The sequence below is a fragment of the Sinohyriopsis cumingii genome, chromosome 2 (assembly GCF_028554795.1).
Source record: "Sinohyriopsis cumingii isolate HCF-2022 chromosome 2, ASM2855479v2, whole genome shotgun sequence".
NCBI lineage: Eukaryota > Metazoa > Mollusca > Bivalvia > Unionida > Unionidae > Sinohyriopsis > Sinohyriopsis cumingii.
The window spans coordinates 59,675,679-59,692,548 of NC_142962.1; the positions used below are offsets into that span (position 1 = coordinate 59,675,679).

At 34.9% G+C, this 16,870-nt stretch overlaps 1 protein-coding gene across 4 annotated transcripts in view; it reads left to right on the top strand.

Annotated features, from left to right (window-relative positions):
* LOC149804986 (nephrocystin-1-like) overlaps nucleotides 1-16,870 on the top strand; it is a 147,324-nt gene that overhangs the window by 21,717 nt on the left and 108,737 nt on the right. For all 4 annotated transcript variants that reach the window (XM_089946244.1, XM_089946229.1, XM_089946251.1 and 1 more), the window contains exons 6-7: nucleotides 4,180-4,337; nucleotides 15,588-15,816. In XM_089946244.1, coding sequence (XP_089802370.1) covers nucleotides 4,180-4,337; nucleotides 15,588-15,816 — 387 coding nt within the window. The remainder of the gene's footprint in view (nucleotides 1-4,179; nucleotides 4,338-15,587; nucleotides 15,817-16,870) is intronic.

Here is a 16,870-nt window from a genome sequence, read left to right on the forward strand (position 1 = left end):
TGAGCATTCGAAACATGATACATAATTTTTTCAAAGGCTCCCTTTCTCAGCAACATAACGGATTTCTTTCCTTCAGAAGAGCCTTCTCAGCTTTCTTTCTTCCTAAGTTATTCCTTTAGTGGGTCTCTGACATGGATGGGTTCTAAATGTATCAATTTTAAAATAGTTGCAGCCAACTACAAATGTTCCCATTGTATCATATGCAGAACAAACTGAACATATCATCTAATTCTTCTCCTTGTAGTTTAGCCACAGAAATTCCTGCTTCCAGGTATCTTGGAATTTTCATTCTCTTTTGGTTTTATTGTACACATGTTGTACTTTGAGTTTCTCATCTTTTGTTGTTGTTTTTTATGTTTATGTTTTTAGTGTCAGCGGAGAGACATTATCAAGAAATCTCATTTTTCAAACACGCAAAAACACGTAACAAAAAGTTAATGGTCTAAACGCTTGATGCTCTTATATGATTAATGAAGTAAGCACACAGATAACAATTTACGGTAACTGACAAACAACAATAATAATTTGGTTTTGGTATAGGCAGTCTATTTTATTTTAACTTCGCTTCACTTTCGATTTTCACTGTGTTTGACATGTTTATAATTAAAACAGATTTATTCAATCCTATAACATAATATTCACAATTTAAAATAGCAGTCCTAAGGGACCATCCAGCTTTAGGAAAGTGGTGGTCCTTCTGAAAATCAGGTGGCCTCGGGCCAGCAGACTAGTGGTAGTGTTGAACCTTGAATGGGGTCATGTTTATATGGTATGAATGATAGTTTTCATTGATCAATTGATTGTGTGATGGTTGTTTGACAACACAACTAAACCATATGTGCATGTTGGCAGCATTTGTATTTTTTTTTTTTTTTGGGTAAATCCTTTCCTTATAATTAGAACAACCTTTATCTTTGAGACAGACTTTGCAATTACTTAAATGAATTGATTTATAAATTTGAGTGAGAATAATTTTTCAACCATTTAATTGTTTGGTTCTTGGTTGTGTATGCCACTTGAATGAGTAGACATCTGTCAGCTGTTGTTTGAGCAATGATTGAACACAGAATGCATTGAAGACAGAAATAAAGAAGAGTTATTGACTTTATTGTTCATGGTTCAATACAAATTAACATTTTATACTTATCACCTTTTATTGAAGCTGGCATCTTTCAAAAATAAAAGCTATGGTCAAAGTGTAGTGATTGACTATTGGCACAATTAAAATGAACAGTCAGAAATGGAAACATTTAACACCTTTATTCATATAAAAAAAGATGCCATGAGAAGATACTTGTTTCTTCAAGAATAAAACACATATTGCCAAATTATTAAATTGAACTCTTGTTTATTTTGATACAAAACTTTGCAGTTCTTCAAGAAATGGTAAATTAATTGTAATTGTAAAATTTCAGGAGCCATGTCACAATAATGTTATATCCAAGTTCGTGTTACATTTACGTGTATTACTGTGGGGCTTCGTTGTATCTTGTTATGACTAATTCTGGCAACATTAAGACAGGCTTTCCATGGGCCATGAAGTCAGCTATGCCATAATTTCTTGCTGACATGCCATAAATGAGCCAAATGAAGGTCTAGATTTTAAAATTTTATAGGACTGTATATCATGCTTTCATTGGCTATTTATAGAAGATCTTAAGTTTGCATTTTTTTTTGCCAAAGCAGCATAGAGAATAATTGTATCCATAAAACTGTTTTACATTGGAAAACTTTAATTGGAAAATGTACTTTAAAGGGAAAAAACTTCTGGATCCTGATCTATACAGGTCATTTCTTATACTGGTCATTTCTTACACAGGTCATTTCTTAGTGCCACCTTGCATCAGATTAGCTTACTGTAGTGAGCCCTTCTGGGATGTTTGTAAGAGGTAGAGAAGGTACAAGGAATGAAAAATAATTTTGATGATATTCTTATTGTACATATGGGAATCTTTTATGCATAATGAAGGGAACCATGGTAGCTCATTTGGTAGAATGTCAGCCATAGCAAAGGCTCATTGGGTCTATTCTCCAAGAAGATGGCAAAGTCGCATGTGTTCCAGAATTTATTTGATAGTATACTGTCAAAAGCCTGTATTTGTTTATCCTTTGATTTGTACATATATATAAAGATATCAACCTAAAACTTTTGAATGTTTAGATATTTCAGTTGTCTTTATTCAAAATCACTATCACTATACAAAGATGTATCCTATATGCACAATCCATTCAGATTAATTTAAGAAAGTATATTATTGTAGCTCTTGCACTTTTATAGTTACCATATTTCCACTGACATTCACCTTGATTGTCTATTTTTTTTCTTTAATATACTTGTGTTTGTGACTGAAATAGGTATCTACAATTATTGGCATGTGAACTATGAAAATGAGGCCCATTTTGCATACTGACCTTAGAGCTGAAATGAATATTTGAATAAATAAGAATACTTTCTGGTGAATATTTGAATACAAAAATTGGTATTTGAATGTTTCTTGTATCATTTATATATGAACATCTCTGCTTTTGATGTGGCTTGTAAGTTTTTAGGTCTTTGAGACAGGTCCTGTGATACATTGTATTCCTTGATCACCACACTTATGGATAACAACTCCAGTCCCATGAAGCTGGTCACCCAACAGCAGCCATGGACAAACCATGCAGCGATATATGTGAACTTTTTGTGTTATGTTCCTAGAACAGAAGAAAGGCACTATACAGACTTTATTAGTTCCAATTTTCATACAGTGGTATGAAATCTAATCCGATAAATTACTTGTAGTACAAACACCATGCCGTTTTGTCAAGTAGTTAGCTTCATCAAATGATATGGTATTCAAAGTTTTTCTATAACTTCAGTTAACAAAGAATATAATTTCTGCTTTTTGTTTCTTTTCCATAATATTTCTTTAATGATCACATAAGATTAATTTATTTTCTATTTGTTTTTCTTGGTTTTGATAAATAAATGCATAACCAGCTTGAGTCTTATTGTTTAGCGTTAAGTTTTTACAGTTTTAAACTACTACAGTCTTTATGCATGTTCCATAAAATAAAGAATGTAACAGTTAAAGATGTGCCAAGACATGCCAAGAATTTGAAGAACAGTGCAGCACAGAAGAACTTACTCAGTAACACCCAGTTTTCATGACACTTCTTAAATCTTCAGTACTTACTTGGCTCAATTTTTCAGCAGCCATCTTTTGGACCATGCAGTGAACTACTTGAAATAGTTGTCCATGATTATGCTGTTCTTAATATTTTATAGAGATGAACATTTTGCGTTGATTAGGTGAGTAAGTACTCAGATTTAGATGTTTTGTGAAAGAAGGACCTGGCATAGGCTACATATGTTGTATTTTTGTAGGGAAATAATTTTGATAATACCCCTTAGATATTCTTCTGTGCATTTCTCCATTTTTGGTTATTATGCAGATACAACAATGGCAGCTTCCATTGGAATGAATGGGTGCATACTGTGGAAAAAGAAGTCCCTTTTAAATATTTCTTTAAGGGATAGCCAGTTGTTAGTGTCAGAGTCATAATCCACAAGGTTGTAAGATTAGGTACCCACTCTTGCCAGCCTAGGTTGATTGTCTTTGTGTCTTTGGAGAAGGCACTTAGCTCCCTTTTCCTCTTTTATGTTATCACCGCTACTGTGTAAAAAGGGCAATGAAAACAAACCTAAACAATCAATCAGTGTTTTCACCACTTTGTCTAGAGACAGTGATGCTGGTGATCCCATTGGTTTATTTTACTTCACATGTATAAAGAATTAGTATCTTGATATCAGAGCTCTTTTACTTATAAATCTCTGCCAGATCAGTACAGCAATCCCCTAGAGTTCTCCTCTGTTCTCTGACTCTGTTGTTTAGTTTGCAATATTTATCTCCATTTCATCAGGAAAACCACTTAAACATTATTTTTAATTAAATTTACCCTAAATTATGAGAAAATGCAGCTCAAGGCATGCAACTACTTGACACATATCTTTACAGTCTGGTTGCTTCAGGTAAATAATCAGCATATAAATACTTATTTTAATTATTTTTATCTGTAGATTGTCACTATGTGTAATAATATTCATTTTAAAAAATTTCTATTTGAATCAAGCTGTTCAATGTTTTTTAAGCCTTTCTTATTACCTGTCACTTTTGGTATTTTTTTGCTTCTTTACAGAGAGTTAGAAAAGGATGCTAAAGGAGCAGAAACAGAAGGGGAGGAAGAGGAGGAGGAAGAAGAGGAAGCTGAAGAGGAAGAGGTGGAAGAAGAAGAGGAGGAAGATGAAGAAGAAGAGGAAGATGAGGAAGAGGAAAGTGAGGAAACTGAAAAGAAAGGTACATCCGACTCGTATATTTTATAGATATCATACATAATGGTCAAAGTATCAAGGTAACAAAAGTTAAAAATAATGGTCAAAGAGAAAACATTTTGAGCACAAATTGTATTTAAATTTATCAGTGATTTTTATAATTAATATAATATTTATTTTATTCTGCTTAGTGAAAGTTAATCTTGAGTCATGACCTCTATGCGGGCCAGCAGTTCAAGGGAGGTAATTATGCCAGGTGAAACTTTTGCTTTAATTGCTTATCATCAGATATTTTACTTAAGTTTGTGTATTACAATATAAGATGCCTACGTATTGAGGGATCAGAATTCAGAGGTAAAGGTCAAAGAAGTGTAATGGTCCCAAAGGTTAAAAGTAAAGGTGAAAGAGAAAACAGACAACATGTATGTAAATGATATTGAAACTTTTAGTAAGAATATTACCCTGTTTGATGAAATTTGCGTGTAAGAAGAGTACAAGTAGGATAAAAATAACATTGTGAGGTTTAACTTATAACCTTGTGATCCTTAACATCATACATACCCAAGATTAGTAGACATACAGAGTATAGATTCAAAAACTTATTTTGCAAACAATTGATGATGTAGACTTGATATTGTTCATTAAAGGATTTGATTGTGAAGCACTATGTCTTGGGATAAATACATACATTTTCAGTATAGTATCTTGATTTGATTACTGTATCATAAGCCTTATGGCTTGTTAACAGTGGTAAGATTTGGATCAAGCTAGGCATAAATTGTCATTGATCTGAAAGATGATGTGATATAGCATACTGTATCATGCTGTAAGTGGAGTACATTTTAAAGTAATCAGGCTTTGGCTATTATTATTAGGATTATGAGCACAATTTCTTGTTAACAAGTGCTCTTGGGTACCAAGGGAGTACTTTTGATATTGCAGCTGAATAGAATTCAGAAGCCTAACACTGTACTGTTTGGGTCAGAGGGAAAAAACCTCTCACATCATGTTGCACTGCAAAACAAATTTCTTTATCTACTGGTCATATTCTAGAAAAAGCTTATGGGCTGGCCTGTTGTCCATTGTCCACCATCACCTGATGTCTGTCTTTGCTGTAAGTCTGCCCTGAAAATATGGATTTCTGGAATTAAAGCACAAATTATGGAAATACAATTGTTTGTGTTAAAATCTGGATACTGGCTTGTCTGTGTATAATTCAGACATGGGTTTCATATTAGATTCAGTGCAATTGTTCATGGAATCAGACTAACTTTACCAGAGTACCTCAGACACTTTAAATTGCACATATTTTGTGATGCATAATGTCTGCATGATCAAGATATTTTGTTACACCTTACTAAAAACTGGTCCAATGTATGGAAGAAGGTCAACTGCCTTACTGAGAAGGACTTGATAGGGTTGGTAGGTTTGCTACTCTTAAACTACCTGGAGAATTTCCATGAAACTTTACACACACATTCATCCCAAGGTCTGGTTGGTCCTAAATGAAAATTGTGCTGCTCAAACATCCAATATGGCTGCCACAATGGCCGTCTTGAGAATCTTATTTTAGTTAATTCTTTTGAATGGATGGTTATTATCAGCACTGGTTTTTTTTAAAAAAAGACTTCTCATGATGTCAAGTTGTTCCTTAGTAAAAATGTTGTAGATCTGACATCCAAAATGGCCAATATGGCAGCCATCTTAAAACTCTTTTTATTGCTTCTTTTCCTGAAAAGAAAACTATGTTAACACAGGGTCTTCATCAGAAGTCTTCTCACAATGTCTATTTTTCCCTGAACAAAAATGATGCTCCCATGACATGCAGTATGGCCACCATGATGGGTGAGCTTATTGAAAATCTTGTTATTGCTACTCCAGCTGAATGATGGTCATAACAACATGGAGTTTTCACTGAGGACTTCTTATGACATCTGATTGGTCCCAATGAAAATAGTTCCTACAAGGAGCCAATATGACCATTACAGCATCTGTCTTGAAAATATTGTTATTGCTAACAGAAACTAATATCACCATGGGGTTTTCACCAAAACAATTCTTGGTGTTTAGTGGGTCTTAAGTAAGAAATGTGCCAATCTGATATTCAATATTCAGTATGGTCTCTGAATGTCTTTGACAGTTTGGCAAAAGTGAGGTAGCATTTTCAAGGCCTTGAAAGTTTGATTACCCTGAGGTCTTTAAATGTCTTTGAAAATTGAAATAAGCCCAAATATTTTAATTTCTTTCCATAATCACAAATACATTTGTCCAAGTTTGTTAGATTCAGATGTAGTCAAGATTTCCTGGTTTCTTTCTTTTGATGACCCGTTCAGTTTCATTTCATCATTAAACAATATTGTAGTATTTTGCATTCGTTGTTTTCTCATGTAACATAACATGTATACAAAATGTTAGAGAAAATAGGTCTTGGAAATCTATGTTTGTGGTCATTGAAAATTTTGAAAAAGTCTTTGAACTTATCATTCAGAATTCGGTATGAACCCTGTAACCCCTCCTAGTTGGAAAGTCATATCAGCATTGGGTATTCACCAGAAAAATTCTTACAGTGTCTACTTGATGCTAAATGAAAATGGTGCCCACCTGACATCAAATATCATCTCCATGACAGCCATCTTGAAAATCTTGTTATTGCTGTCCATCCTAAATGGAATGTCATATTGATATGGGGTCTTCACCAGATGACTAATTGTGATATATGATTGACCCTGATTAAGAAATGTGCCAATCTGACTTCAGGTATGACTATCACAATAAACGTACTGAAATTGTTGTCACTGATTCTCCAAAATGGATGGTCATACAAACATGGTGTTTTCTGTAAAATATGGTTTGACCTAAATGTAAACGGTGCCCATCTTGCATCTAGTATGGCTGTCACAGTGGTTGAATTCAAACTCATGTTGCTTAAGAATATCAGCAGTGGTTCAACACTCAGCAGTTAAATACAAGAAAGAGATTTTATCTTGAATTCCTGAAAATTCTTTTTAGACAATAGATCACCAGTCCCATCTAGGTACCCGTGTTCAGATTATATGATTGCCAACTAAAACAAAGCAAATATAGTGTTTATATAACAACTATTATGTTCAATAACATCTGGTTCAAGGGACCAAGAATAGTGTTAAATTAAATATAAATCCTAAATATGATTTCCACTGTTTGTACCATCTTAATATGAGACAAGAAGCTAATTATAATGTTTTATTATTTTGATTGTACTTAAGGAAAAAGACTTTGAAAGGCAAAAACAGTGAATAGGTTGATTGTGGTGGGCATTAAAACTGTATACCTAAACTATACCTAAGGAAGTATTTGCTGACAAGTAGACAGATGGGACAGAAACAAAAGTTCTGGTTTACTGTGAATGAATTGTGCTTTGTAACCGCTTGGCTCAGATGCTGATTTCTCCTGCCATGTGTGAGGACACAAAGAGCTTAGATAAATGAAAGGGATAACCAGTGGTTAAATTAATTGACCTATCTACAGCTATCAGTAACCTGCTGCATACAAGTGTTCTACTTGGACTACTGATCAATTAGACAGTGGGTCAGTTGACAGTTTATTTGTTTATGCAATAACTTTTCTACTCCTTATTTACTTCCTGAACTCTGATACCTAGACAGTTCTGCGTATATTACACAAATTCGTCTTGCTGAAACTTTTCTAATTTTTTTGTCCAATTTTGACACAATTTTAGCAATGACTCAATGGTGCTGTTGAAGTATGTTGATAGGTTTTCACAACAAAATCTTTCATTTAAAGAACCTGATATACTGATGCATGCTCAAAATTACAGCTAATCTGCTAACCAAGATCATTGATATTGCCAATAGATCACTAAAAACCCAGACATACCAAGATCATTGATATTGCCAATAGATCACTAAAACCCCAGCCATACCAAGATCATTGATATTGCCATTAGATCACTAAAAACCCAGCCATACCAAGATCATTAATATTGCCATTAGATCACTAAAAACCCAGCCATACCAAGATCATTGATATTGCCAATAGATCACTAAAACCCCAGCCATACCAAGATCATTAATATTGCCGATAGATCACTAAAACCCCAGCCATACACAAGGCTGTGTAATTTTGAGCAGTTAGTAAGTCATCTTGTGCCAGTGATTGAGCAAGCATAGTTGATATACCAATGAGTAGACAGCACATAGTTGATATGCCAGTGAGTGGGTAGAACAGCTGATATGCCAGTGAGTGGGTAGAGCATAATTGATCTGCCATTGAGGGTGGAACATAGCTGATATGCCAGTGAGTGGGTGGAACATAGTTGATATGACAGTGAGTGGATGGAACATAGTTGATATGCCAGTGAGTGGGTGGAACATAGTTGATATGCTAGTGAGTGGGTAGAACATAATTGATCTGCCATTGAGGGTGAACATAGCTGATATGCCAGTGAGTGGGTGGAACATAGTTGATATGCCAGTGAGTGGGTGGAACAGCTGATATGCCAGTGAGTGAGTAGAACATAATTGATCTGCCATTGAGGGTGGAACATAGCTGATATGCCAGTGAGTGGGTGGAACATAGTTGATATGCCAATGACTGGGTGGAACAGCTGATATGCCAGTGAGTGGGTAGAACATAATTGATCTGCCATTGAGGGTGGAACATAGCTGATATGCCAGTGAGTGGGTGGAACATAGTTGATATGCCAGTGAGTGGGTGGAACAGCTGATATGCCAGTGAGTGGGTAGAACATAATTGATCTGCCATTGAGGGTGGAACATAGCTGATATGCCAGTGAGTGGGTGGAACATAGTTGATATGCCAATGACTGGGTGGAACAGCTGATATGCCAGTGAGTGGGTAGAACATAATTGATCTGCCATTGAGGGTGAAACATAGCTGATATGCCAGTGAGTGGGTAAAACATAGTTGATAAGTTATATTGGGTCCACTCCACATGCACATATACTTGGTTTCCCAGAGAAATAGGGTATCCAGTATTCTTGGTTTCCCATATAAATAGGGGATTCAGTATTCTTGGTTTCCCATTAGAAATAGTGGAATCAGTATTTTTGGTTGTCCATAGAAATAGGGGATTCAGTATTCTTGGTTTCCCATAGAAATAGGGTATTCACTATTCTTGGTTTCCCACAGAAATAGGGGATTCAGTTTTCTTGGTCTTCTCAAACTGATCCTTAAAATATGATTCTGTTTAGGTTCACAAATAAAGATCACACAAGAAGAAATTTAAGATAATTATCATAGAGAATTTATTAAAGCTTAAATTTTCTATCTTCTTAGTAACTTATTTAGTACATTTATTAATTTTAGATTTTACTTAAAGTGTTTGGGTGGAAAGGCTCAGAATTTTACATGCTAACATTTTTGATGTGCTAGAAAAATGTTCTAAGGAGTACAGGTACTTTTGCACTTTAAAGTAATACTGTAGTAAGTATTTTAAAGGCATCTACAGCATAACTTTTTAAATTTTTTGTTGTTTTCGTCTTCTTTGTTTGATTTGAAATGTAAAAATAAATTGAAATTAAGCTTGTGTTCACTCTAATGTTGAAAGTTGTGTTTAAAAATGGTCAAACTTCAACGTAATAGGGCTTACCCCATCAAAAAACTAAGCTTGATGCTTTAATTTATGTGATAATAAAAGACTGTATACTACTGTTGCTGATGGGGTGAAATAGTTTTAATATATAGTAATGTACTCTCCTTTAAGTAAAGCAGTTTTTATTGGCAGTTTTAGAGCACTGGATAAAGCAAGTAATTTGTTGTATAAAGGGACAATGGGAGTCATCTAAATGTGTTACTGATCGAAAGACTTCATTTTCACATTTATCTCTCTTTCTCTCTCTCTCTCTCTTGTAAAATAAAAGAATAAAACATTGAGTTCTCTATCGGTTTATTTATATGGTACACAACTATACTCATTCCAAATTCACCGATAGTACAAGTTTAATGTTTACATGTGAAGCTGTATAGGAGCTGATTTTAGCATGAAAAAGTAAGACAGATGGATCCACAGATATAGATCAACAAAGTAACCCCCATACACTGGCAACTTAATGGCATGATATTATATGGTTGCTATGGAGTTTAATGGTTGCTATGGAAGCTTAAAAAATAGAACTTGCTTAAATATACTCTTTGAATGTTTAACTAAATATAGTCATTTCTATAGATGTGAAAGTGTATTTTTGATCTGATTGTTATCAGAACTGAACCATTGTCACTATATAAGTTAATCGAGGACAGATGAATAACGTATGATACTATATATGCCATGTCTCACTCCCTATGAAACTCCAGCATCTGGAACGCTTCTCATATTCTAAGCCTATTTCACAAATATGTTCATACAGAAAGTACTTTTGCTACCAAAATTAGTGTCCTATTTAAATTAATGGAAAGTGATTTTAAGAAAGAAATCTTCAGAGAAAACAGCTTTATTTTCCATTTCATGCTTTATTAATCATATACTGCTATAGCTGCACGCACAGAAAATTAATGAAAATTCCCATTGATGAAAATACTCATTAATGAAAATTTTATATCCAATGTGGCAGAGTTGCACATTCTGAAAGCACCCAATATTTAACATAGTTTAATGGCAAAAGCATGTTGAAACACCTCTCAAAGTCTGTCGCTTTGATCTTGAAGATGGCATCAAAATATACAACAATTTCCATGTGATGACCCAAGAGCAAATCTCCTTCCTCGGGGTCTATACCGGAAATGTATCTGGTTTGTTCTCATGACCTTCAACCAATAAATGGTTAGATGATGTGATCTCATCTGTTTCCAAGTTATGACTTGAGAAGGAGGGAAAGTCCACAACCTAAGTGCCATGACCCACAGTCTTCATTGGATATACTGTCTCATGTCTGTTAGAACCACATACGGTTTATTGACTGGGGATCTCAACAGTTTCCAAGTAGTTACTCAGGGGAAGTATACAGGCATGGAATAGAAAGTGTAACCCAAAAGTCCACTGCATAAGTCACAGCCCTTGCTTTGAAGATAAAACAAATTTTTAGATTTCCACAAAAAAATACTTCAAATATTTGTATTTTTAAGAAATTCCTGAATCATATTCCAAAGTTTAAAGTCATTGTCTAATGATGTAAGAGATACATTATGTTAATAATGGATGGACAGACAGGCAGGAGGACATAATCCCCACATTTCTAAAAGATTCATGAGGATTAAAGTAACTTATTTTTTTAAATAATATTATTACTCTCTGATAATTATGAAAGTATTTCAAACAATGTCAACATTTTGAGAAATGTCTCTGATTGGTTGACAAAGTACACCTTTTATGAAACAGCTGTAATGACATGAGAAACACAAAACAAATTTACATACATTTGATACAGCTACAAACCACACATATTGCTACATCAGCAAAATTTTAAAAGCAAACTTCAATACTAAGTTTACTTTTATAATAATTATAAATAACAGCAGCTCTAGGTAAAACATTGTTTTCCATCAACCCTTTCTAATATGATGCTCCAGTTGTCTTCCAATTTAAAAAAACACATACATTCAGTTGTCATGACTGTAGAAGGGATGGTTGTGGGGTACATACAAGTAGAGAACGAGAAAATGTAAACCACAAATAACAACATATGAATTTTGCATGTTATTATCGTTGTCCCAATAACTAGTCCAAACCACACTTACACTTGAACAAAGGTCAGTCCATTTTTTTTCTGCCTATACCGTCCTCCTCCTAGTAAAAAACACACGCTGGAGCAGTTTCCGAATCTCCTGGGCATGGAAATTGATAGGTGGCAACCTGATTATTCTTGGAGATTTCAACTTTCACTTTCACTGTCTCGGACACCCAAACACATCAACACTCCTAGATTCCATTAATGTTTTCAACCTCAAACAGTCAGTTAACCAACCCACCCATAAACATGGTCACATTTTAAACTGGACTCTTCATAGACCTGATGATAATATTCTATGTTCCTCCCTGGTATCCCATGAACTTGCATCAGATCACCTCAGCATTATATGCCATCTTGACATATCGGTCCCTAACCCTCCATCTTTATCTGCTACTAAGAGAAACCTCTGTATGATAAATAGAACCAAACTAATGCATGACATCCAAGCAAACCTAACAACTTGCCTACCTCCTACAGCAGAACAACTTGATAACTGCCCACGTTCATTGCTCAACAAACATGCCCAGGCCACCAAGTGCAGAGTATCAATTCAAAAGTGTTCTCCATGGTATAGCAGTGTTAGGGACCAGCTTCGCACTGCTAAAAGAGACTGCCATAAAGCTGAGAGGCTTTGGTTTTCCACAAGGCTCACGATTCATAAGCAAATGTATGAAGGCGCTAAGAAGAACATCACAAACATGGTCCATGCAGTGAAATCAGCCCACTACAGTACTAAGATCATGGAAAGTTCCAGCTGCAAAGAGCTCTTCGAGTTTACTAACAAGCTAATGTGATGGAATGAATGTACACCACTTCCAACTACCTTCTCTCTAGTCGACCTTCTGGACCTGTTTGCAAATTTCTTCCGTGACAAAGTACAAACCATTAGAGATAAGCTTGACAACACAATTTCAATTGATTCATCATCACCATACAGTTGGGATACAGAATTTGAGCGGCAACCATTAGCAGCATTTGAACCTGTCACTATGGATTTTGTATGTACAGTCTTGATGCAGAGTGCACCAAAGTCATGTGAACTTGATCCAATTCCAACATCACTGCAGCTTGAGTGCTTAGATCCAGTATTGCCTTCACTAACTGATGTTTTTAATACCTCTCTCTCATCCGGGGAATTCCCATCATTTTTCAAAACTGCCATTGTAAAGCCTCTGCTGAAGAAACCAACACTTGACCATAATGATTTATTGCCCAGTTTCTAATCTCCCATTCATATAAAATTTTTAGAAAAGGATGTTCTATCCCACCTTGTATCTCATCTGAATTCAAACAGTCTTTTTAGCAATGTATAATCTGCATATTGCCCTTGCCACAGTACTGAAACTACTCTTCTAAAAGTAGTTAATGACATTCTCTCTGCTTTGGATAGCGAAAAGACATGTAACAAGTTGCAGATGAATGATGATAAAACTGAGGCCATTCTGATCACAACACAAAGCCTTTCTCAGTCACATCCTTTACCTCAAACAATAAATATCAGTAACACCAACATAAAATTGACACAGTCAGTACAAAACCTAGGTGTCACTCTGGACAGTACTCTCATGTTGCACCAACATGTCATGAACATATGCAAGGCTGCATATCTTGAGCTGAGATGCATCAGCTCCATTTGCAAATATCTTTCAGTTGATGCCACTAAAACACTTGTATGTTCATTAGTACTTTCAAGACTGGACTATTGTAACTCAATTCTGTCTGGTTCATCTCAATATCTACTTCAGAAACTTCAAAAAAAGATTCAAAACACAGCTGCTTGGATCATACTTAGAGTACCATGATCAGAGCACACCTCCCCGCTGCTCTGTACCCTACACTGGCTATCCATTTGATCCAGATTCAAACACAAAATTGGTTCTCTGTGATACGTTTCACTGATGGAATCCAGTCCAACATACCTATCTGACCTCACCCATGTGCACACACCAGCAAGATACTTATGCTCCTCTTCTGACAATCGTATACTCATTATTCCCACTACGCAAACAAAGTCATATGGACAACATTCTTTTGCATACCAGGGCCCAGCAATGTGGAATGAATTGCCCACTGAACTTAGACACAAAGACACAGTGATCCCATTCAAGAGTGCTTTTAAAACTCTTATTTTGACTGCAAGAACAAACTTAAAGACCTAATAATGTTCCCTACCTTAAATATTTTCAGAATGTTTTGTTTTTTTAATTTCGTGGTGTTTTTTGTTGTTGTAATAATATCATTTTATGTTTTCTTTTATGTTATAGGTGTTGTCTAATGTTGTAAAGTGCTTAGAGCTTCTAAAGATTAGGCACTATACAAAGTTCTCATTATTATTATTATTATTATTATTGTTGTTGTTGTTGTTGTTGTTTCCTCCAGTTTTATATTTGTAAAAGAAAGCTTCAATTTTTTAGTTTGTGTGTGAAACTGTGGGTATTGTGATAGCTGATTTCCTCATTACAATGTATTCAGTCTGCTAACATTGGCAACAAGAAATTTGATTTCTTCCATTATATGATGATTTTAAAGTACTAAATTGTATTCTAATGATACCCTGCTGAATGCATCAGCAGTCCATACAATGTGCAGCAAAGAAATGTTGAGTATAGCAACTGAATGGTGCAGTAACTGTTCTTGGAAAGAATCAATATTAATGACATTGGAAACAGTTTCCAGCTACATAGATAGCATGCACCACAGTCATACACTCAGTTAAAGGTAAAAATGATGAAACTATATTTTTACACCTTCACTCTTCAGGTCAATTTTTAGTAATAATAACTTGATTCGTTATATTGATTGCATAGTCATTCCTCCATCATTAATGTAAAATATTTTGATTTAAACTTGCTACAAGCATTAGTTGGAAATTATGGTGCCATTTAGATCATTAATAATCCGGTGTTTTTATAAGGGTTTTGAAACAGTCTCTCAGATCAGCTTACTTTAAGCCATTTTCCATAGAGGTTGGAAGCATCGAACTGTATCTTTTGTACTGTCTTCTATTTCCTCTTTCTCCTTCTTGATCAAACTTTGTACAGGTGGACTTTTCACAAAACAAATTTCTTCTTCTGGGATATACATCTTTGCTAATTCTCAATGTTTACATGGAATCATGAGGTTCTACCCTAACAGCCGCAGTTATTAAAATATGTCTACATTATTCCCTTGCCCAATTTATAGAATCAAAAGTGAAGTCACCACTTTTGAAATCTGGAAGTTTGACTTAGATTATCTACGCAAGTCAAAATGTTTGACACATACCTTATGGAGCAGAATGTTGTGAGTTCTCCTTTTGAATTTCATGGAATTTTATATTATTTTATATTATGTAGTAGTGCTGCTTTAAGTAATTGATAAACAAAGATTATGAGTACTTGGTTTTGAGGACACTGAGCACAAAGTAATTTGGTACAGTTTGCTATGCCAGATGGCTACTGATTATGCAATTTATAAATTCCAAATAAATTTCTTGCAAGGAAAGGAACAGGTACTTTGTTTAAATGTCTGCTGTGCTAAAGGTTTTACAAAAGTAATATTGCTTTAAATTATAAGTAAATAATACATATATCGTATTTAAATTGCAGATGCTGACAAGCAAAAAGGGGTTCCAGCAGATAAGAAAAAAGAAGTGGAGGAAGAAGAGGAGGAGGAAGAAGAAGAAGAAGAGGAGGAGGAGGAAGAAGAAGAAGAGGGGGAGGAGGAAGAAGTGGAGGAAGAGGAGGTGGAAGAAGAGGTGGGAGAGGAAGAAGAAGATGAGGAGGAGGAAGAAGAAGAGGAAGATGCAAAACCTAAGAAGAAAGAAACTCCATCAAAGTAAAACATTTGATTGTAACTGCATCATTTAGACAGGGATAACTGTAGAGTTGTAATGTTTTTAATCTCCATTTACTAAGAATGGTAATCTATTGTAAAGTTATGACAGCATAGAGGTGTTAAAAGCATATGTTTGAAGCATAAATGTAAACTGAATAGTTGAAAAGTTCTGGTGTTACAGAGATCTGAATGATTTTACCTTCTTTTGTCGAAACTTAGTCAAAATGTAAATGTTGGTGCATGCATGTTTGCTCTGGATGCAATTGGAGAGTAATAAATCAGCACATATCTCCTTAAAAACTAGAGTATTAGTGATTTATTGCAAGCAGTGGCATATAAACAGATTCTGTTACCTAGAAGTGGTTATTGAACTACAGGTCTATCAAACATAAGAAAATTCCCTTACCTGGTAGTGAAGTAAATATACAGAATGTATATATGCCACACTAGGTTGCAGTTGTGCATATCAGCCCTGTTAATTTCATTTCAAGCATTCCCAGAGCTAATATGCATGCTTCATTCATTTACATCTAAGTGAAGACAATTGTTGGTTAGCTTTTCGTTTGAACAAATAGATTTTTCAATACCTGCCATAAGACAGAGTGTTATATGCACTCCAAAAGGTGGAGGTCAAGGTCACTGTCACTGAAAGGAGAAAAATGTTTTCTGCACCACAACTCTTCTTCTACAGTATCTAGAGTTACCGAACTTTGTAGATGACCTGCAATCAGGGTAAGGAAGAACCCTGTTGATTTGGGATTCAGAAGGTCAAAGGTCCAGGTTGCTGTGAATGAAAGAAGAAAATTTGTTTGGGCACACTAACTCAAGTTTTCCACCATCTTCAGTTACCAAACATTTGGATAGCTTGCTTTTAAGATGAGGAAGAAGCCTTGGAGTCAAAGGTCAATGTCACTGACTGAAAGTAGAAAAGTGGTTTCTGATCAAAATCTTCAGTTATCTACAAAGAGAACTTTTAAGCATGAGGGGTGGGCATAACATGTTCTGTTCATGTTACTCGTATTTAGTCTTTTAATTTTTGCTATGATATAATTTG